Here is a 25068-nt window from a genome sequence, read left to right as displayed (position 1 = left end):
AACCCACAGGCAAAGTCAAAAGAACCCACAGCTGTATAAATTCAATCTGCGTACACATCAGTCATCTCTGCAATGTTGTTCCCTTCCCTCTTTTGTTCCTCCTTCTCCATCTTCGGAAGTGAGACTAGCTGTGACCGCAGTCAGCAGGGAATTCAAACTCCTGTTTCGTGATAATGATGAAGCGTCCTCTGATTGGTCCGTGGCCACTGATTTCAGCACGATATGCAAATCAGGGATAAGACGAAACTGGCATCATGCAGCATGGTTTCATCAATCCAGCTGTCTCTCAGGGTGTTTTATCCATCCCTCCACAGAGGGAGTTGCATAGTTATTGCGTTTATCACTGTGCTATTATTGTGTTAATGCAACAGCGCCATATCCTTCACTCCAGTGCTGTCTTCAAGGGCTGTTTTTTATAGCGGAGAAGAATGAAACTTCAAACAGGTACTTCGGCTTTTGTGCAGCAGGAGCAGCTACAGAAGAAGCATGCAGCATCCGAAAACAAATGTGCTCTTAGATCTTTGCAATATCGACAGTTAGGAGTAAATAACGACAGCAACCCTCGATTGCACAGCCACGTCTGCCAGCACAGATGTCATATTTGCAGGTTATGAGCATCCCTTGGAAATGAGATAGTAATTCTTTTCGCTGCTCAATATATCACAAATTGACATTTGAAAGAGAAGGGTCATGCATCATGAGTATTTCACAAAAATTGTAGAAGCACAAAATCAATCAAAACAATTACTAAATACAACAAAGTCAACAAACTGCTGATGTATACATGTCATGGGATAGAGCCTTGTTATCAGTAGGAAGACATCTCAAAGACATGAACATCACTTATGTAAGCGTTTGTATTGATAGGGAATCATATCATCACTACACTTACTATTTCGTACCGCATGCTTACATCCAATATGCAATACGCAAATGGCTGTTGTCAAGTTATTTCAACCATGGATAGCATGGGATTTCATTCTGGCAGCATCGGAACTTTCCAAAACGATCTATTGCCACAATGCCCAGTGCAATCTCTGCTCTTGCAGTCAGCTAGCTAATATCAATGGAATAGCAGCAACCATTGTTGCAAACCTGGCACATCATCCAAATCCTCAATCAGATTCACATAGAGATAAAACACTGGATCACGCCACCAAACATAGTCCACTTCTATAGCTAACCTTTTTTTAAAGGAAAAAAAAAAACAGCTTGAGCAATGGTTTTACCAAATGAGTTTAGTTTAATAATCTTTTGATGGCTCCTCAATGACCTTTATATTCTTACATATTAAAGTACCTTCCAGTATTTGTCGCCACCAATTCATCCGAGGTCAACATTGTACAGCCAAACAAACCTCCATACCAAAGTTTATGAAATCTATGTTGCATAGTGGAGCAAGTAATAAAGTAAAGGTTCATGTATGCATTCATGCTCTAAATTTCGCCCCAAATTTTGTTTCGTCTGTATGTACCAAGGGAGTCGTACCACCAATAGGTGTGAGGGGGCAGTGTTGAACTTAGATGCGACTAACAAATGGCGGAAGAGTTTGAATAGCGTCTGAGTGACACTTTGAAGTGTTTAATGGGGTCAGACCTCATTTACATGACATTTTCAAGTGAAAACAGAAAGATTTTGTTCCATTGTGGGTGCCCATAAACACAGCAATGGTTGTGGGAGCCACAGAAATGGGAACCTTTTGAAAACACTCTGACACCGTCTCCTTGCAATTTTTCTGAAACGTTGCTCCACCTCTGCACTACGGTGATGAGTTGTTCTCTGCATGCAAGTGAAGGATTGATTCATAACAATGAATGTAATGTGTGCTCTTCACGCTTGAAATTAACAGCACTTCAATAAATTAAAGATTTACTACTCCATCATCTGGATGAAATGTGGAGACACCTTTTACAAAGAACCAATACTGAGTGGGCCAAAAACAAACAAAAAAAAGCCATTTAAAGGGGCTTCTATACTTACAGCACACTGTTCTCTGTGTGCATAGATAGATGGATTTATCACATAAAAATAACACTCATTAGTGGCCCGACAGGAAAACTACATTGTTTTTAGTTTTTCTGAGGTTTACAAATAAACAGACATTGTCTTCAAAACATTGTGGTCTTAAACACGAAACAATTTTACAACAAAAATGCAAAAATTATGTATTTTCACTTGAAATGCCGTCGTGTAAATGGGGCCTTAAGACCATTCCCTACCACAGTGCCTCTCCTCAACACCAACATGAGCACTTTATACTTCTATCGTCATCACAGTTACCGAGCTGCGCTCGCCGCAAGATTAAATGCTGAATGCTCATGCCAACACATTGGATGCATTAAAGTATAAACGCTTTATACATTTTGATGCAGACTACATATCTGTGTAAATGAGCCTTTATACTAATCAGCTCAGACAGTGGCTCCAACTTACCTAACCTCGGGGTGTTTAAGTTTCGACTGGGCGCTCACTAAACAAATGCCGCCCTTTAGAGCCAAAACCTAATACCTCACAGAATTGACACGCACAAAGCCACAGGATTTTCAAGAAAGACTTGTGTAAATGCCAGGGGACCAGGGAAGACAACACACCAGAGGATGAACGGCATGAGAAGGAAGTGGCACAATGAAGTGTAATGAACTCACAAGGCACGGCGTGGCGGTAAAGGTTGTCTCGTATGGTCTGCTGCAGTTCGTGGTCGGGCGACGACTTCTGGAAGCGCTGGCTCAAATAATGCTTCAGGTCCTTGTTCAGCTTGCTTCCTGTCATTGTGAACACACACACACACATGCACAAAACAAACAAACATGAGTTTAGTGCATGAAAACTAGATCACAACAGTCAAAAGTACACTGATTATCTTGTAGTGACATGTCAAGATGACTGCAAAGCTTAGCTTCAATGAAAAAAACTACACAAGCTCTTCCTTGCTACAACAAAGCTTAACACTGAGTGCTGAGCTGTGAATTGTACACTTGCCATTGTCACTCAGAGGGGAAGCTGGCTGCAGGCTCTTTCTGCAACGAGATCGGGCAAGCCAAACTCAAGACTGCTAGCGCCATGGCTAACACCACGTAGCAGCCCTCCTGCCACCATGCCATCTGGACCTCAGACACACATTAGGCTACTGAAGGGCAGGGAGGCTGGAACGTGTCCACTTTGTTTGTGTGTTTGCTACTGAGCGTGGCGGTTGGGGTGGGTTGGGGGGGTTCCATGTTAGGTGACGGTGACGTGCATGTACAAACATGACACAAAGAATGGGGATACCTCCCGTCACACAACTGGGGAAATTAGACTACTGAATGGATATGACGATGTCTTCATCTGAATTCAAAACGGAGGCACTTCACGCAACAAAAACATCTCATCAGATGGGATATTGGTGATTGTCCTGTTATTTATGATACAAATGATGTATCTCCCATCTTTGCATGGCTGCGGAGACCATTTTTGGTTGTCTTGGGCAAACAACCACTCATAAAAGGCCCTAGATCCTGTTTCCATGGAAACTGTGTGTGTGTGTGTGTGTGTGTGTGTGTGTGTGTGTGTGTGTGTGTGTGTGTGTGTGTGTGTGTGTGTGTGTGTGTGTGTGTGTGTGTGTGTGTGTGTGTGTGTGTGTGTGTGTGTGTGTGTGTGTGTGTTTAATAAGATGATTGAGATTGTTAGCGTAGTACAGAGCAGCTTTCTGCACTGGCTGGCAGAATGATTGTGGGTTCACATCATAAAAAATACAATTCAAGCAGAACGGGCACGTACCATAGATATGATCCCACAATGCGTTATTCTCCTGTGACATGCAGCTTGGTCTGTCACTGCTATAAAGACACATAAAGGCTTCCAAAGTGGCCAAAAAAGGAAATATGGTCAGACAGCTAGTCAGTCCTTTGGATGATTATTGTAAAAATCTTATTAGGATCACTTTTTAAAATGATTTCAAATAAACATCACATACCGTGTGAAAACAAATCTCTCAATAACAATCCACTTAATAGAACACATCTTCAAGTGTGTGATAACGGAGACGCATTCATTGCAGAATTATCAGGATGGGTAGAAGGAAAATTAGAAATGGGGATTTAAAAGATGCCATCACCTAAAAAACAATTCCGTGAAAGTGAATTTAACAGTGTTTTTTGTTGTTTTTTTGAAGGAAGGTACACACTTTTGTCAGACTCATCTCCATGGCAGATCAGCTCTGCGCAAGAAGGCTCTGCCCTTATACTGTATGTGGTTAGCATTTTAATTATACCATCTGTATTTACTGAATTATCACATCCTCTTATTTTATGGAGCTTCATGAATAATCCAAGGAAAACCATTAAGACATGCTCATTCCAGTGATTCCTGACGGCGGGTCTGAGAGACCAAACAGGGACATGAGCCTTTACCGGCTCTAAAGTTTGAAAACAGAATTGGCTACATCCTTATAATTGATATTGCACAGATTTGGCACTGTGTCAGATATTACACGGAAACCCCTCTCGGCTCCCGGCCCAATACAAATGTCTTATTTGCCATTGTTAATATTTATAGCATATAGTTTTTCTGTGTATGTGAATAGTTTCAGTATAAAAATAAACAACAGCACCAATTTGTAGCCCAGCATTGTAACAATATAATTTAAATGTTTCTGTCATTTTCAAAACATTGCCGTGTAAATGCGGATGTTTTTGGAAGCAAAAATGCACAAATTAATCATTGTGTCAATGCAAACCTCCTTGAATGATACAATTTATAGAATAGTTTGGACATTTAAAAAAGGAGAATAAAGGCAAAGAAGAACTGCATCGATTTCTTAAATTTTACAACCTGATTAGATAATGACAGAATTAAATGTGTACAGAAAGATTTGACAAAAATTATTTATGGCCAACTTGAACAAAATTCATGCCTTGAAACATATTAAATGGACTAGTATGTACCTTGGGGGGGGTTGTTTCACAGCTAACAGACATGTCCTTTAAGCTCCCAGCTTGTAGTTAGTGGTTGATTTTTCATCTCACCATCAAGCAGCTCAGTGGGATTAAATGCTACTCCAGTCTATCGCGACATATCACTTCAGTGTAATTTTCACAACAGGTCACAACACTTAGAATAAAAAAAGAGCCTGATAGACAAACACTGCTCTTGCACACAACTAGACAACAAGGTTATACAAAACTCACTTGGGCAAAACAGCATTTTAGGATTTAACATTATGAAAAGATCAATTATGGTTTTCGGACAGTGTTTTTTAAGCTGTATCAAATCAAAACAAACTCCACCTTGTGTAGAATATTCCAATTTACTTGCATTTCGTTCTCGTAATGTTCCTCTGTAAATTCATTGATCCTTTTATTCATCTCGCAAATGGAGAAATTTACAATGAAAAAAAGGAGAGATAAAACAGTAGGTAATTCAATAACTCAAATTCAACAACTTATTGAAATTTGGACAATTTGCAAGAAAGTAAATTAAAAAGCTTTTAATCTCAAGCACTGAAAATTTTAAAAGATGAAACTCCTACTACATTTGGAACTAATGCGATCCAAATTAGCAATGCCTTCCAAATATCAATTTGGTTGGTTAATATCACTGAAATTTCAGATGCATCATGAATTTCTAGCTCGTCACTAAGAAACATTGAGAAGTTTAAAAAAAACACACACTCAAACCCTCTATGCACCTGAAGGAGCGATTACATAAACTTTAATCCAGTTATGTCTTCTCTTAATTCTCTCTTTGTGCGCGCTTATCTCGATGTAACAACAATACCTTCAGAAAATGGGTAGACATCTTTCAAAGGGCTGGCAGGATAAATAACAAGACCCTGAAGGACTTCGTGGCTGATAGATGAGGTGAAGGTAATTAGGTGGAGATGTGTTGATTAAGTAGATAGCTCGATCTGTCGTCCTTCTGTCTCTGGGCACTTTGTTGTTATCGGGCTTTGACAAAGAACATCTGGGTGTCTGATGATCAGCATCTGGTGTCAATTCATTGCATTTATTGCAAGCATGGTAACAAAAAAGAAAAAAAACTAAACCGATGTAGGCTACCTGCACAGGCCACAATAATACGAGCAACTGATCGAAATAATTGCAATATATCAGTATGAACATAATAGGCAGTTTTAGTGAAACCAACCTCTCCATCTTCTGGCCAACATATTGACATACTCAAATTTCTTGCTCCCTTCTCTTAAATGTATGCTGATTGGACAGGAATGCACTCAACCTTGAAGATTGCTCTCCATGCTTTCACAAAGGATAAGTCACCACAACTTTTTCCTTGGGGTTCTGACTGGAGCCAAAGTACGCATGAGAGTCAGCAGTTAACCGAGGCTCTTTTTGCGGCAACGCTACTTAATGTGTCGTTTCTGGTATGGGGTCAAATACCAATCGACCACATTTCCTTTCTTTTTTTGTTGTCCAATACTGAACTCAGCAGCCAACTACTTTAAAACCACCCTCCTTAGGTGCTCCCACAGCCGGTGGGTTTTCAGACTTTTGGCTCTGAATAGATTACGGCCGAGTCAGACTGTACAACGCATACAGTCCACAGTGTTCAAGATCAATACTGTGTATGTGCTGGATTAGGAATCTGTCACCCATCAGACGTGAGGGAAGGTTCACAAAGTCATGTCTTACCCTCCTCTTAGCCCTTAAGACAGCCAGTCAGCACCTTAAAACCAATACCAAGCACGTGTTAACACCATAAGCCCATTAACTGATACTGTATAGCTTCTGTCTGTTTTGGTAGAGACTGATACTGACGGTAAACATAGGACACTGACTCCAATAGCTTGCTTGTGTATCATTTGAAGCTGTATAAACAGACTACGCTCTATTGAGAAGTACGTGATTTAGCTGCTCTAAAGTTTCAAAGAGATCACGATGAAGCAGTGTCAATGGTCAAAAACATCCAGTATAAAGTAAAACGCAAACATTTGCAGAATTTCAATGCAGATTTGAAATCTGAACACTGAAGTTGTACTTCTGCTTGAGATTTGTCAGACTGTGTATGGATTGGTGGATTTTCTCAAGGTGTGCTACATATTCAAAATTGGCATGAAGTCTCCATGCTAAAGGTGATTGTCTTGCAAAAACAATATACTTCCCAAGATCATGTTCTCTAGAAGAACCAAGATAATCTGCTAGGATGCTTCCATATTTTGCGACACACATATCATGCAAACCATAAGCATCCCTAAGGCATGATTCACCATAAGGATGCCGAGTAGTGTTTGGGGTCTGAGGGACAACTCAGTAATAACTCCTAATCCAGGGCTTCATCGACATGCTCTTCTTTTCATCTCAGCAACTGAAACCTTTAACTCCTTCACAGTAACCGTTTGTGAGGCTGGTTCCAGGCGGCTAATGAGTTGGACTATACTCTTTGAATCTGTTAACGGAGTTCACTCATCTACAATTGAGGTTCAATTACTCAATGAAAAACTTCCGTTGCATCTTTGGTGCCTGTTTATATGACAGCGGTGCTCAGAGGCACTGACAATGCAACTTTTCATAAAAACGGTTTGGGGTAATCCCAACTTTTGAAACGCTGCTACTGCCCCTACACACCATGGCCGGAGTTCTTCTGTATATATATATATATATATATATATATATATATATATATATATATATATATATATATATATATATATATATATATATATATACACATGCACCCCCTTGTTTTATAATATATATTGAACATTATTCAACATTCCTGAAGAAAATACATGCTCTATTTTCATATTTGATGGTTTTTGATATCTCTTCCAATCAATTATCCAAAAGAGGAATATTTGTACAGTCACTGCTGTACAGTTTTAGCTTAAGCCAGTTGCCAAAACTTCTTCTTTTTTTTTTTTTTTTATTTGACACACATGAGAACATAGCAGTAAAGCAGTAGAGAGGGGCCTGGAGACCATTTGGCCAAATGGCCACCCACCCAAATCCTGCTGCAAACAGATAATTACAAATGACAGATCCTTCAAACACACCCCACCTGTTATAGATTTTCCATAAGGCCCCCAAAACAAGCAAGATTTTCAAAAGGAGAAACGCAATCCATGACAGAAGGGAGGTGAGGGAGAAGGGGGTTTATATGAAAGACGGGTGAGGGGGGTGGGCTGTCACACACAAGCAGAACATCAGAGTAAGCCAGACAAAACATCAAAAGTGTTTTAGACACAGCTGAAACGTGGAAAGCCCCACTACTTTCCAGGCATCTCCCTTTGAGCCCACCCCTGTACCCCTCAGCTCTGATCAGCCAGCCAAGGCCCTGCTCAGACATGCATAGCCAGACATGGCACCAGCGAAGCCCTCCACTGGCAGTTGATATCTGTATTCACAGCATGGAAAAACCAAACTTCACACTGAAACTCGATCCTCCTGCCTGCAGTGCAGACAGAGCGGGAAAGGAGAGGTTTGACCAATTTCTGCGGCGAAGTGGACTATTCACGCATCGTAGAAAGTCCCAGTAACTCAAATTAGCTTCAAAGTTCACACTTACACTAATGATGCATACATTTACGAGCATCCACTCAATACTTGCTGAAATGACACGATAATATGAGTAAATACCTCATTGAATTTACATGGAGCCAAAGGACAAAGATGAAAAAATGTTTAATAGCTAATGCCGATTACCACAGGTTATACCAATGTTGTTTTTGGTTATTATTCCTTAGATGTCTATACTTTAGTTACCTGTGAATTATGGCTTGTTGCCACTGTGTAATGCTTTATAGCTGAAGATCGGTGGCCGACATGAAGTATTTTATCCTGAGAGTTTCCGGTTTCACGATTGGCTTCATGTATGAGGCACCATTACCTCCATTTCCATCAAAAACAGACATGTAACTGATTTTTAATAGAGTGGATAATGGCGAAGAATCGCTTCAAGTGCGGCAGGCCGTCAAATTTACTGCGAAATCTGCTGGCATCATTAAATTGGGGTGGGCAGCAATTGTTTCCAATAAGCACAAACCTAATATTCCACAATGTTTGGTTATTTGATTGGAAGATTGAAAGGAAAGACAGAATCTGATTTAAATGTCTCGGAAACAAAGTGTCTGTGGTGACACTTTGACGAGTATTATTGGTTTTGTCATCAAAAATCTCAAGCACACTTAAATTGACGGTCTGTGTCACATTCATGGAGGATAAGTCTCTGGCTTTCTTTACTTGCTCTGCAAGAATTGATGGTTGTCCATTTTCCCGGAAAATGTACACAACTGCAAAACTTTTACTGGACGACAATATTTCAACAAGGAAATACATTAAAATGCAATGCGTTTTCACCTGAAACGTTCTTGTGTAGACCGGGCCTGAGTCGCAGCAAATGTTAGCGACCTATCATGTCGGGACAAGATGTTAGCATTATTCTAACTCCCATACAGGCCACCTAAAAAGGGCTTTCTGCGCAGGCATTTGAAAAGTGCAGATTGTGGCTTCAGTCATCACAGTGGGCAATACACACTCACCCTCTTAACACAAAGCAACAGTCTAAGTGACAAAGCAAAATGAAACAACACAGTCATATGCCGGGGCGCCAGCCTGTTTTACACTTAGCCAAGTCTGATTTGGCAGAGCCACCATGTCTGGCTGAGCACTGAGTGTAGTATCAATGTAGAATACACAAATAGTCTGGCAGACAAGGAAACAAACCTTTTTTTTTTCTCCCTTTTTATTCCTCTCTTGAATTGTCTTTTGGACATCAAGAGGCACGTTGCCAGGCAGGAGATATGATTAGAACTGAACTGTCTTTTCTGTGATGTTTACTGTTAAATTTAGTTCCTCCTAAGTGGGGCGTAGTAAAGAGAGCAAGCTTGAAACTTAAAGGGATTTGTGTCTCTCTAACCTGACCTCCTACAAGCCAAATTTAGCTGTATACACAAGCTGTCCATTGTCGTGTCTTAAATAATCATCCCCATAAGTGAGCGGTCCATCCACAGCAGCTCTAGTTAATCAGATAATCAAGGCTAATCAGCGTTTTAATTGATTTAACCAGCAGCAGTGATCTACAGTTAATGTTTCCATCGCTGCTGATCGGAGCTTAAGCATATGTCAGAATGATTAAGGAACATGCGGAAGAGTCTGACCCCTGAACAATGACTTCTGCTGGGCTTCAAAACCCAGTGGACGCCGGCAGAGATCACATGGTTGAGCAGAGTTGACCAAAATAAAGTTAACGTGAGAGCAGTAACACCAAAGAAGTGCCCTTTGAATTGGAAGTCAAAGTCCAAAAGCACATTGAAGAAATGTCACATCCGTGTGTGTGTGTGTGTGTGTGTGTGTGTGTGTGTGTGTGTGTGTGTGTGTGTGTGTGTGTGTGTGTGTGTGTGTGTGTGTGTGTGTGTGTGTGTGTGTGTGTGTGTGTGTGTGTGTGTGTGTGTGTCTCCTGTAGATGTGGATTGCATCACAGCAATGGCCGGGCTCTGTATCCATAGCAACAGCTGCCAGATGAGCTCTGACTTTAGTGAAGGTGCTGATGGGTCACAACCAGGCATAATCTGCTGCCCCCTCCTGGACATTAGGGGTTTTACAAAAACAAAGCATGGAGTCTGACACAAATAGATTAAAGGTAACTTGAATTTTATCAAATTCATAAATATATGAATACACATGTATAACCCAGTGAATGGTGATGTAGGATTTGAATTGTTGCATGAACTCAAGAGTTAGATAATGACTTAAGAAGACGGGAATGTACATTAAATTATGACAAGACAAAGCCTTCAGGGAACCTAATCACTGAAAATGGCATTGGGCCAAAATCATTTAGAGACTTGTAATAATACATTTGTATAATATGTGATCGGGTGTCAGATTAGGAAACATGTAACTGAGTCCAATCTGACTAAATATGTGGAAATGTTAAACTCACACTAACTGCAAGGAAACACTTTACGTATAAAATGTGCACTGTATTTGATTCAGTGATTGTATCAAGTGTTCGTGTCAGAGAAGCGGAGAGCACCACGTCAAATCCAATACAGTGACTGCGGGAAGTGAAAAGTTCAGGGATGGCCTTCAGTGCTCTGAAGTGCGAGTCGTTCCTCCTGCATGCAGATGTGTGCGATGACTTCCTCACACTGCCGCAAGCCAGGCGGAATTTCAAGTGGCCTCGCAATATAGCGGCGGTGGAAAGCTGCGTGCACGTAATTTCTCACAAAAGCACGTATGAATGAATGTTTTCTATTAGCCTTTGGAGAAACGAGCAATTTGCTTGAAATGAGGCAGCGGAGCTCCAAATCGAGGAGTTGAGTCAGTCAGATAATGATGTAGCAGGATATGACTTTCTCAGAATGCCAAAATTTTGTATTTTCTCAGAAGTTAATCTTCTCTCAGCGGGATTGTTGTTTTACCCAGGCCTAAAGGATTAGACGTATGCAATCAAGGGCGAGAAATCCTCAACCTCACAATCTACCATGCTCACATCCACTCATCAGGTATGGCGGTATATATGTTGAATCTATGAAGGACATGAGAACGGCACGGATGCAAAAATAATTGTGCATACGGCTTACACCATCTTATGTTGAATTCACTGTATTCAACCTGGTGAAGTAGTTTCCTAACATGTGATAAGCAGTAATGTTGTCCAGTATAATGTTACGATTTGCAGTCACACCGATGACGCAATTTAAGATGTGTTCTTCCCAATAACAGTGATCTTTCTCTTCCGCCTAAGATACACCTCAGACATGTTTCTTTCTCCATCCATATCTTTCTATTTGTGCTTCTATCACGTCGGGACAGTCTCTCACTTCAACATGTAAAGCATATATGTAATGGACTCTTTTTTTAATGACAGCTAAATGCAGGAAAAGGTTTTTACATGGCTGACATGTTTCGGCTGCATCTGCAGCCTCCCTCAGACCGTCATCTGATGACCTGTTGGTCTTTATCAGGTGACCGGACCGGTCAGATCCTGTCAGGCTGGACACGCCCCCCCGCTGGTCTCTGGAGGATGGAATCCCAGGTGTGTGGGAGGATGTAGGCCTCCTCGTCCCAATTGATGATGTCCCGCTTCCTGATCTCGACGGCCTCCTTCATCCACTGTGAGAACCTGTTTTCCTCCGACATGATGAGCCTTCCTTCATTCCACTTCATGATATGGTAGTTTCTTTTGCAGAGGTCGGTGACGGCTGGGTTTGCATTTTCTTGTTCCGCTGTGTCTCATGAGTCGTCCTGTTATTTCCTTTTCACTTTCTGTTTGATGTTCTTTCTTTCTTATATTAAAGGATCTGTCCGTTGAGCCAATGTATGTTTTGTTAAATGATTTACATGAGATTTCACATTACATTGCATTTGTTTTCCGGCGAGCAACTGTCAAGAGTTTTGTGTGTGGTTTCACTGCTGTGCTAATGTTGTTTTGTTTTTTGTTTTTTTGGGTGGGGGGGATTTTCTGGAGGATTGCTGATAAAGACCGATACGTCATCACACGTCAGATGACGCTCTGAGGAAGGCTGCAGACGCAGCCGAAATATGTCAACAAAGTAAAAAATAAACTTTTCCTGCATGTACCTGTCATTAAGAAAGGGTCCATAACATGTGTATTTAGAACAACAAAATTAACACAATTCAGCGAATGTGTAAAGCACTTTGTGTTGCATTTTATTGCACAAGAAGTGCTCTATAAAGAAAGGCTGAATGATTGAGCACAACATTACCTTGTAGATGTGCATCGAGATCAACAACAAACAATCTGATTGGCCAAATATATTGAATTGGAGAGCAAACAAGCACAGTGCATGAGTCCAGTTTATCAGCTTTTGAGATATACATACATTCATACATATAAATTCCACACCTTCATTTAGTGATAATACAGTTGCAATAGTATTTTGAACTGGAGCATAGTCTTCATGTGAAGGTTGTTTTTTTTCCTTGACCAAGTTTGAGTTCCTCATGTCTTTGATCACACTTATTTTGAAAGGTCATGAGTCTTTTGGAACTGCTCGGCACACAAGTGTGCTCTTTCATTTAAAGAATAATACATTTAAAGAATAATACAAACAGACATGGCCACTCCTGATGTCTTCACACCCTCTCTCTGGTGCTTTTGTTTTGCTTTTTCAGCCTCAATAAAGCTGTGCCACTTCACATGATATTAATTCAATAAACACCAATATCAACGTTAAAAATGTCTTAACTGCTGTTTGGAAATTAAAGAATGGGGGAATAATGCACCCGGCTATGGATCAGCAGAGAAGTCCAATTATATTTGGCGGCATAAAAAGGTGGATGCACACACTAAAGGTGGAGTGATTCATAATCATTTGGTTGTAAACAGCCACAAATAAAGGAGTCTGTACTAATAAAGGCCTTGATTGATTTGTACCTTAATGTGAAGCATTGTGTCCGAGTCCACAGATTTATGAACCTGACCGTATGGAACAGCAAAAACTGATTCCTCTCCTTTGACATTTGCACCTTGTTCAGAAAAAAGAGAGAGAAAACAGCAGATCCAACGCAACCGGGGTTAAATCTGACAGATTTTCAATCCCGGTCTATATGGTCGTGTCTCCCCGGAGCTGCTCCGCTGTTTACCACGTCCCAGATTGCTTTCATTGATCGGAGCGCTCCACACGGGGAGGAAAAAAAAAAATCCTCAGAGGATTTATTTCCGCACATAGGGAAGGGAAAAAAATAGGGCCGCAGTAGAGGTGTCATTTTCCCTTCTGCTATCTGACAGTCGATGACAAGGGAAAAAAAAGCACACGTGACTCTTTATTGCACTGGCCGTATACAACCATGTGTGCCTGCCATACGCTTGTGAGTGATGTAGAGTTGGTGTTTGAGAGGCCATTATTTACTCAACACGAGCATCTGTCTGATGTGACAAACATCCGCATCCGCAAGCCATGGACTCGGACACAATAAACAATCACGCAGTGCCCGCCTGGTGATTTATGCGGCTGCTGATCTGCAGGCAGTAACTTCTGTGTTATTAATATACTTGTGATAGGAGCTACATGCAGTAGAAGGCCCTTCAATCGGCAATCTCTCCAGAGAGGATCAATCGTCTGCTGCCACAGAGGATGAGAAGCAGCCATGAGAAGCTCATAAGGATCTCTACTGAACTAAAAATACATAAATAAGCAGAGTGAACCAGCAGGAATTCAAAGTTTCCTTCATGTATACTTTCTGTCCGTTTGTAAAGAGAAAGGAATAGGAGGATCTACCTCAATTGACAAGCCAGCTGATTGGCTCCCATCCTCAAAATGTAGCCTGGCTACAAATCCAAACCAGCATTTGCGATATATAGACAGAGAATAGATAGATAGATAGATAGATAACTTTATTCATCCCCGAAGGGAAATTGTTTTGTTGCAGCATTCTGGTACCTAGGAATGTTATAAAATACAATAGAATAGAATATAAAAGTAAAAGATAAAAATATAAAATATAAAATATAAAAATGACAGATGGTTCAAGATTTAGAAATGTAGCAGCACAGTGATAAGTGGGGGAACCAGCCAACCTCAACCTCTGCACACTTCCACTCTCATTGAGAAGACTGCTTTCCATGTTCAAATAGAAGCAAAGAACATGTTGATGATAACAAATGTTCATCTTTAAAAGATCCGTATGAAAAGTTATACAAGAATCAGATCTATTTAGAAAAAAAATAGTTTTCTTTGATTTTATTTTTACTGCATAGTAAGATACGATAAGACAAACTGTCAAACACAAAGAATCATGCAGTGGTCCCTCGGACACCAACTATTATATGATGTGGGCCAGAGAACTTTTCTAAAGAAAAGAAAACAACAATCATTTGGTTACTCTGCATTGAGGTTAACTTGGTCTTGACCTGAAATGAGGTCAGGTTGTGGGCTTCAACTTAATCACAGCATTCAAAGTTGAAAAGAAGCTAAATTGTTTGCTTCCAGTAATGCTGTTTTTGTTCGAGCTCTTATTGAAAATAGGTACAATTCATTCAGAAGAACAGTGTTAAAACTAGGAAAAACGTTGTGTTTCTGCATGCTGCGAAAAGCCACTTAAAGCTCCTCAAAACTCCAGTTTACTCTGGGTAAATGTACTTTTATTAATTGTGCCACACAACAAAAATATGTCCACGATCTGAGGCATTATCCAAAATAATGAAAGGTAAGTTTAGAAACTAATTCAGGCTTAACAACACTGACAATGCTAAAGCACTGACCACATTCTAGTCTCTCCTATTGCAAAGGTTTGTAAACCACAACATTGGCAGGAGTTTGGGTTTCCCTCAAGCTATAAACATGGTAATAGCAAATGGATTTCACTTACACAGCGCTGTTCTACGTCATGAGCAGTCCCCAGAGGGCTTTACCCATTCACACACACACACATCCGCACACCAACAGAGGCGGCTGCCATGCGAGGTTCTCAATCCATCCATGGAGAGCATTTTGTGGTTCAGTGTCATGCCCAAAGGACACTTCCAACGTATAGACAGTTGGAGACGGGGAATCAAACCTGAAACCTTCCGACTGAGAGACGGCGACTCCTCCAAGCGAGTCACACATGATGTCCTCATGTCATGCTAACCTGTCGGACAACACTTTGAAGACAGGGTCGAGTCGACATTTAAGAGAAGTAAATTGACGGAATTATATTGGCCGAGGAAAAGTGTTTCATGATCTTTGAAACGGAGTTTATTCTGCGATAAAACAACTTAAAGACAAAAGCAATTCAAAGCAGAAATGTCACATTATGATACAAATGAAAAGAGTCGACCAGAAAATTACTGGCCCACACTATAGACGAACGGCCAAGCGAAAATATGACTAAGCTGAAAATTTCCCAGTTTATTAGGCCCCTCCATCAGTGAGATGTATTACCATAATATGTCCTGGCCTCTCTCCACCCCTATTCCACTTCACAGCAAGATAAATGGGCAACTGCTGGGGTGTAATCAGAGGTGGAGTGCTAAGTCACCCCGGGCCCTCGGCGGGTGAACGCTGCTCTGACAGACCCACCGCCGGTCACAGCTGGGGGGTGGGGGCGGGGGGGGGTACCAGGAAACATGAAGAAATTACATCCAAAGCAAATAGAGAACAGGACCAGAAAACATCAGGCAATACACAAAGGAGGACAAAAGGAGACGAAGGAGGCACGATCCTCCTGCAAGTGCAGCTGTTGGGACTCCAGCGTCTCCAGCGCTGATTTCACGGCTTCTAATTGGCCACACGGGGAAGAGTCGGTTATCTTCCATGATTAAGCCGGGGTCTGCCATGGTCGGCCTCACCTCGGGGCCCTGGGTAAGCTCATTAACTCTGCCACCAGGGGGCACATGCCACTCAGGATCATTAAGTGTGAGGGACAGCGAGTGTGTGCATGCAGGAGGACATGTGCTCTGATTGTTTGGTGAATCCCCTGATGCTTTCAGTGATCTGGGTGTGGGCAAATAGTATAACTCCAATGATTAACATCGCTGCCTTCATTGATTAATCAGTACAGTCTGTTATGATAGCATGTTGCTATCAATTAAAACTGGAGGAAAAACGGCTGAAGTCATTGTTGTGAGTCGATGCATTATCTGTTTGTATCGATTAGCATCACATGACACTGCTTTCAGCTTTCCATGTTTAAAGGCTTGCTCGCTTCCTGTGGAGGAATGTTCACCACAGACAACCACGGGGTGTCAAACATAGGACCCTTGGGCCAAAACTGACATCAAGAGGCGCTGATCCAGCCCGCATAATAAGCAAATAGTAAATATTTCAAAGAAAACATTGATTTTTCTTTTTTAAATAAATGTATTAAGAGTAGCAGACACAACACCGGGAACTGAGCTGAGATATATGTGATGCTACCATTAAAGCTTGCTACCTCATCATGAAAGCGCAAACCAGCATTAGTCTCAAAGACATGCCGTCAGGGTGAGTTTGTAAAAACATGCACAGTGCCACGGTTATAGAAGTTTTTGGGGGCAAGTCACTGTGTTTTGCACCAGAAATTCTCAATAAAATTGAACTTTATATTGAGATTTTTGGTAGTAATTGACATTTTCATCATATATACTCAACCACCACATCAAAGAAAATATTTAAACTATAAATCTAAAGGCAATTATGGCACTTTTTTACCAATACGGCCCATATAAGAAGAAATGAATGCGGTGCCTGAAGTAAAATGAGATCAGCACTCCTGGACTGAATTGTTGAAACAAAATGTTTTCCAATCTCTTCTTCTTTTATGCAATTCTTTAAGTAATCCCACACCCATTTTAATCTCTCAGTCATGACCTCTGACATCCATCCATCCTTTCCGCCTGAAGAGAGCACGTCTGACCCACTTTCCCTCCGCTGTCACGCCGTCACACTGCTGACTCAAGACGTGTGCAAGATGTTGCGTGGATGCGCACACACAAGGCCACACCGCCCGGCTCATGCGGATGAATACGCTTGGCAACACATGCATACGAGAGCAACGCTGAAACACGGCGCATCTGCTCGCTGAGCTAATTTTAGAAACGGGACGAGAACAGACACACAGAAACAAGCAGAGATGCAAGGAAGTAAACACTTGAAGGTACATCTTCCTGGAAAATGTGTGAGAAATGCCACATTGATCGTCACTTTCTGAGAACCTCTGCCAGCAAGTGTGTTACTCTTTTGTTGAAACGTAATCCAGTCACAGAGATGTGCACACACACAATTGAGAAGCCCTTCACAACTAATTGCTTTTTCCTAACTGGCCAAATCCAGACAATATGTTTGATCTTAAAACCACAACTGAACCCTTTAAATCGAGAAAGGTTGCACAAGGTTCGATTTCATGCATTTTGGGGGATGTTGCATTGACTTGCTTTAATTTGTTGTCAACTCAAGTTAACTTTTTTGACCTTTGTTTAGCCAGGAGAACTATGCTGAGACCCAAACCTGACCCTAACCATAAATCTGTCCTCTCTTCTCTCTCAATCTCTCTATATACCAGAAGAATTTATATACCAATAGAATTTCTGACAAAGGGATGAGAAGTCTGTGATCTGTGTATCTTGCCCTCATCAAGTAGGCAGTGTCTGGATTGGCTCTCCATTTCTACGTCTTTATATTTTATTTCCCCAACTGGAACCACAAACCCCCTAGTCTGGTCCTGCAGAGCAGCAGTCCCCAACCTTTTTTTGCATTTAATGTCAGACAATATTATCATGGACCGGCCTTTAAGGTGTGGCGGATAAATACAACAAAATAGAATCATACGACCAACACAAAAACTGTGGTATTTTGGAAATATAATAATAAAAGTGAATCCACTGTGTACTTTGTATGTCTTTGTACTTGTATATTATTATTCTGTCTCCCCACTGGGCCCTTTCCCCTTTGAAAAATGGACATCTTTGTTAAGTTTCTTTTCACTCATTTACCACGCTTGTGGGTTGAATATTAGCGTTAATGTATCACGTGACCGAGACAAGCATAAGTCATAGACGGATGTAACGGAGAGAATTCTGTAATTTTTCAAAATAAAACATAGTTCAGACGCGGATAATAAATAAAACGGAAAAAATTTACGTTTTTCTTATTATTTTTCATTCTTTCTGTGTGCGGCCCGGTACCGGTCAGGGGCCGAGGGGTTAGGGACCGCTGGTGTAGAGGACTCTTCATGGTAAAAGGACATTTTTCCCTTCCACCATGACTGTGGGGTTTTCCTCTAGAAAAGAGTCATGATACTTCTATGTAGTGAATAGAACTGAACTGAATCAACCCTAAAAGATGCTGGATTTCAGTTTTGGCCCGAGTTGATCCAAGTCCTCACTGGTCAGTATGTAATCATGTTGATGTCCCTTGGTGCAAAGTGTGCAGGTCACACAAATCTGTGTGCACTCAGTTTTCAGTCCACACAAACACACACATTAGGACATTTTAGGGTTGTGGGCTAATGGGGCAGCAGTCACTGCTGGTTACGTCTACAATCATTTCTGGGTCAGCATCAGGCTTCGCTCATCCAGCCCCACATGCCTCCACAGCTGACTCCAGGCCAGCGACAGACACACACACAAAGACCGGCGGGGTAAAGTTAGAACAGTTTGTGCTTCTGGTATCAGCAACTGAACAAGCCACATCTGCAAAATACTGCACAAACAACTGTAATCAAACTGAAATTAAAACACGCCAACAATAACACCCAAACAAGAAAACATCCGACCACCCTAAACTGTACGGGTGACCTATGAATAAATTGCATGTACCGAGTCGAACAGAAGCCAGAATTGCAAGTAGTAAATCTCTTAGCACACACGCACACACTTGATGAACCTGGAAACAGCTTGAGTGCCGACACACAGACAATCTCATGCATCAGTTGCCCCAGGACGTACTCCTGTCTTTGCATTCAAGCCCCGCACGCTCATATGCGAGGCCATATGTGCGCATCGCTGCATGCGCTCTGCTGAAACGTCCTCGCACTCAGAGCACGGCGAGCGACATGAAGCTCAACGAACTGTGTAAAGAGCCGTGTGGGGTGGGGGGGGGGGGGGGGGGGGGGCTGTAGTGCCATAGTTTTATGAGTAACTGGGTTGTTCATCTTGTTCCTGTATACAGTTGTTACAAACGAACACACCCACTACACACGCGGTGGCTGAGCGATCTGCTTGCACACACACGGTGCCGGCGTATTACTGCGAGAGCTCACAACTGGAGTGAGCCCAGCTCACAGCCTTAATCCAGAGCGAGGGGTCCACATCCAAACCGTGGTGACGACATGCTGACGGATGGACACACCTCTCTCTCTCTCTCTCTCTCTCTCTCTGGACTGTGTCACTGCTTCTGGGACGATTCGTTGCTTCAATGAAGCCAAAGATGAGCAACACAGCATGCAAATCACGGGAGCTCTAAAGTGATTTTCCGTCTTGGACAATTTAAGTGATTTTATATGAAATGTAATGTATTTTATATTCAAAGTGTCCATTGTTTCTAACTTTTTAATTGTTTGTATAATAAGACCTAACGTCTTATAACTTGACTGGGGACTTTCTAAGGCCCTGTTTACATGGCTGTGTTTTCAAGCGAAAACATCCATTGCATTTTCGATGTCCGTTTATAAAACAACAGTGCTCGGAGCCACTGAAAATTTTACTTTTTGAGAACAGCTCCCAAGAGGGAACTTTTTATAAATGCTCCGACTCCGTATACATGGAAACAAGGGGGGGAGGATGCAACTTTTTAGAAAAGCTGCAATTTGGTCTCACCCATGAAAAAGGTCTTTTACCACGCCACCAAAGTATTGTAGGCCAGGTGTACGTGACACTATTTAAAGTTCTTTGTTTCAGAAAAAGGTTTTCATATACACGGAAATGGCAGAAGCTTTTACTACACTTGTATGATTATTTCAGAAAAGTGGCATTTTCCCCATTTCCACCGAGTGTTTTCAATAAGTTCCACCTTGGGACTCCTTTTCAGATTTTATTTATTTTATGACTCTCGAGTTGACTTCACACGTACACACAAAAAAAAAAGCTTCTCTGTAGGGAGGCGTGCTTCTGTTTTCAAGCAGTGAACAACATTGGCTCGATATATATCGTCCTGTCCTGCGGAGTTTGAGTTATCACTGAGAACGATCGGGCTGTTAACTTTGTACCAGCGTGGTTATACGGACACTGCTGTGCTAAAAAGACATGATTGTGTACAGTGTGGGCTGCTGCCTGTGATTACCGCCTGCTGGTTCCCAGCCAACTGAATCCCTGAGTTGCCCGTCTGTCTGGAGTGCAGACCTGCCCTGCTCCACTCTCAGCCTCGGCCTAAAATCTCCCCGAGTGGCTCTGAGCCACACTGCTCTGCTCTCAGCAGGCTACTGAATGCAGCGTCTGAAATCAAGCAATTTCATCGCTGATATTCAAATGTAAACATTTCCTGACAGCACCGCATGTAGGTGATATAACCATTCAAGTCCCTATAATTAGCGCGGCTGCTCATCTATGGGTTTTACATTTGATGTCTCTGCTCTCTACATGAGGGACTCGCTACCATTTTTTTTTTATTTTACAGACCCCATCTCTTAACAAAAACATTACAGTGAAGCCAAAAGTTGGTAGTCTAGCCACTTAAAAAAAAAAATTGTTTTTCCAGTTTTATGTTTTGTTTCAGGTTTTTTTAACAAGTGCGTATCGAATTGTAATAAGTTCAAAAAAAGAAATGCTGAATGATTTTTTCCACCCAAAACTGCTGAAAAATTTAATGGTATGCTGAAGAGGATGTTATGTTTTTAAAATAATCAAATTACCATAATTACGTAATATCTGAGTAAGTGTACTTTTACTTCCATGCAGGTATGACTTGCACCATGTTACCTTATTTTAACGTAAGTGGCAACTATGTACGCCCAGAATTTTGTAAAATGTTTAATTTTAACAGAGAACAAACCTGCATAATATCAATTCTTTGACAATAGATGTTTTATACCAACACATTGAATCAAATATCTACTATTGACTATGCAAGTAAACACAAAGGAATGTAACTCATACTTTTGCTATTCCTTAGGAAACGAGTCAATAGTATTTTTAACGACTGATGGTTTGCTTGTAATTGAATAAAATTCAAATAAAGTAGTTGTATTTCAGAGGCAATATTGTTTTGGTTTGGTCTGTTTGCATGACAATGGATGGATGGAAAATTATTTTAGTGTTCGGAAGTACTTTTTATTTATGACAAATTTTAACAATAACATTCATAATCGTGGCCATTGCAGTGATCATGAGATTAAGATAACTTCAAGAGGATTCTTTTTTTTCAAGGCACTTCTGAATCTGTAGCTTGACTTTTGGTTTCAGCAGACAACTGAAATCAAGTCTGGATTCAAAAGAAATGGGAACCAAGCCCTCTGCATTTTTAACCGGGAAAGTCATAAAGCATTACATAGGCTTTAAACTAAGATCCATTGACTCGTCTGGTACCAAGGATCCATTTGCTCATCAGCGTACAGCTCAGCATGTGACACAGTTGTGTGCTGTTGTTCCCTGAAGACTGTCACACCGGTTTGAGCTCAGACGCTACTCATTTTCTAATGAAAAGTGAGGAGTAAGCAAGAGCAAGCAAAAGTTGTAGGCAGGGATATTTCTGGTGCCCAAGAGGATGGCATTAGTGCTGGTAGGGAAGAAGACAGAAATAGGACACGGGAGGAAAAAAAAAGAAAGAAAACAAAGTAAGGAACTGACACAAAAAAAGAGGGACTAGCAAAATCAGAGGAGAGGGGAAGGAGTTGGATGGGGGTGGTGGGGGGCGGTACGGCAGTCTGGAAGGATGCCAGGGCCAGAAGTATGTCACAGATGTGCCCCTCACCACTTAAAGAAGGGGAGGGTGTGATGAGTGGACGGGAACCCCCAACGACTGACTGAAGGTTTTTTTTTGTTTTTTTGTTTTAACTGCAAAACACTTCATACCAAAGAGGGGCGCATGACACAGAGAACAAGGTTACCCCACTGAATCAGTACAATACCGATCACACTATAATTACCAAAGAACAACAATATATAACTGCATCAAGAGAAGGATCCGATTCTGGTTTTGTTGCATAAGGACCTACTGTGACGGTGCTGACAACTGCTGCGGCTGTGTATTAACGCACAACCAAAGCTGGTTACAATTCCTACTGAAACGCTGCATACTCATCACAAGCATGTAATGTAAGCGCTTCATAAGAGGGCTTTACAAATTGTGTTGTCTGATCTCCTCTGCATAGAGATGGGAGGAGGTACCCTGGGCTCTTTCCTGCAAAACAAAATGTGCGTATGTACCCAAGCTACGTCAGATGTGCATATCTGTGAATTTAAAAAAAAGCATCTTTTGGTAGAACAGTTTTGTCTGCGGCACGCTGCTGTGACACTTTCAGACTCCTCTAAAGTTCTGAACTAAACGCTCACTTTGGCTATGAATTTCACCCGAGATGCATGAAATCTTCAGGGAGGAATTGTCATCATCCATGGACCAATTGATTCGATTTTGGGACATTAACAGCGAACCGTCTTCGAATAAACCCCCAAAAAACAGCCCTAAAAAAATGTTTCCCCGACAGAGTAGTTGGCCTCCATATGTGTTGAGTGCACGTTCCAGTTTTCATAATGAAACCACACAAACAAGCGTGCAAAGAACAATACACTACAAACATTATGAATGGGAATATGCAGACAGATAATGGAGTTAGATCTTCATTCCAGATGACTCAACTATCAAAGTAGAAAGTCCCAGGAGACTACGGATGAGGAGTCATAGCACTCTGACGGGCGCCATTGTTGTTATTGTCCATCTACTTGCACACGTGCAGAAGAAGCGTTTCAGAAAAGTCGCATCTCCCTCTATTTCCAGAGACAAGTCAGAGCCTTTTCCAAAAGTTGCATTTTTAGTAGCTTACATGTGTTGTGTAAACAAACGCTCAACACAAAAGTTTTCAGTTTTCACTTGAAAACGTTTGTTGTGGCCTTGGATTTGAATTGAAACGTTGTCTTTCATTTTATTACTTTTAAAATTGTCTTGCAGCTTTTTATATTTGTGTGGTGACTCTGGTACGCCACGGAATCAAGAAGGGCAATAAAAATGGTAATTTTTACTTCAGCAAAATAATATTTCCATTCCACCTCATTGTTGGAAGGCCTTCAGTCTTCTCTCCACATGCCCAACGCACTCACCCTCAACACCTTGTTGTATTGCGTCTGCCGCCGTCATCAGGACTCAGGTATGCAGACAGACAGTCATTTACTGTCTAAATATTATTTCTACAGCCCCCCCCCCCCCCCTGAACACTGAGCAGAAAGGAAACATCTGCCTCATTCTTCATCTTCATAACTTCCTTCCGCTCTCCTGTCTACGATTCAGGGAATGATGGAATCGCTGCCTTTTTTTAAAATTCCTGTCACAGCAGGTGCATGAAGGGAAGCGTGCTTTGCTGTGAAACAATGCAGTCATCAAAGTACATCAGCACCAGATGCCCAACTAAGGAAGTGTTTTTCTTACCTGATGGAGTGATCGAAGAGGAGGAGGAGAAGGAGGAGGAGTCACCAGGCAAAACCAAGGAAACCAGGCCAATGAAAGAGAAAGAGAGAGAAACGAGGAGAGGGCAGGAATGTTAGGATCACATGTGGTTCACAAGATTTTAAAAGTGTAACAGTTCATATGATGCGGAACTGAAATAAACAGCTTAGAGGTGTAGTGACTATCCTTCTCATACTAAAATAATAAGGCTAAGAGTCCAGGCCAGAGCCTTTTTGTGTTTCTGTGCAATCGGACATTATTTTCAAAACGTTGCATGTAAACGCAAAGCTTTTTTTGATCGAAAATGGGAAAACGATGCGTTTTCACTTGAAAAATGGTGTAACCCAGGCTTAAATCACAAGTCAAATTGAAATATTTGGCACAAATGTTGTAAATATGGCAGCAATTGTCACCAACAGACCACAACAGAGCACAGAAAAGTCTTCCCAATAAGAAAAGATAGAGGTATGAGAATGGCCCCAAAAGCCTGAAGCTGCCTCCAATTGGTTTATAAACATGTAATTTTATGTTTTCCACAGTCACATTATTTAAGCTCTTTGGAACAGCAGAAACAACACAGGGTTTTCAGCTTGAATGAGCTCCTGACAAACGCTGGAACAACATGAGTCAAAAACCCAAACAAATGTTTGCAACATGTTATGTAATCCCTTAAACAGAGATCTGAGGCAGAGGCTGAGACGGCTGGAGTGTTCCTCATGAAACGCACATCCTGTTGGCACATAAAAATACTGGGGATGAACCGATCCACGTTTTTCCACTTCCGATTCGATCACGGTTACCAGAAGTTGAATATTTGCCAATACCGATATTATTCCGATACTGGAGCTCTGTTTGCTTTAATATTTTTCTTATTATCATTATTATTGATTATATATGAGGCTGTAATAAACTCCTCTCTACAGTAAAGTATGAAATGTAGGAATGTATTCATGTATTCTCTCAAAAGGCGACTTGCGGTTAGTTAGTATAAGGTCAGAAAAGGAAACAGGACAAACTATGTTTGTTCAATGTGGGGGTCTGCGTGACGTCATCATCTCATAATAAACTTGTTTTATCTTTAAAACCTCAGAATCACTTTATTAATCCCTGGAGAAATT

General features: G+C 41.3%; 1 protein-coding gene across 1 annotated transcript in view; it reads right to left on the bottom strand.

The window, feature by feature from the left end:
• Positions 1–25068, bottom strand: part of magi1b (membrane associated guanylate kinase, WW and PDZ domain containing 1b) — a 159882-nt gene that overhangs the window by 82826 nt on the left and 51988 nt on the right. Inside the window, exon 2 of the mRNA XM_080494807.1 lies at positions 2646–2762. Coding sequence (XP_080350933.1) covers positions 2646–2762 — 117 coding nt within the window. The remainder of the gene's footprint in view (positions 1–2645; positions 2763–25068) is intronic.

This window comes from Blennius ocellaris (assembly GCF_963422515.1).
Source record: "Blennius ocellaris genome assembly, chromosome: 4".
In the NCBI taxonomy this organism is placed as follows: domain Eukaryota; kingdom Metazoa; phylum Chordata; class Actinopteri; order Blenniiformes; family Blenniidae; genus Blennius; species Blennius ocellaris.
Note: the sequence above shows the minus strand (reverse complement) of the source record. Positions and strands in the feature narration are given on the sequence as shown.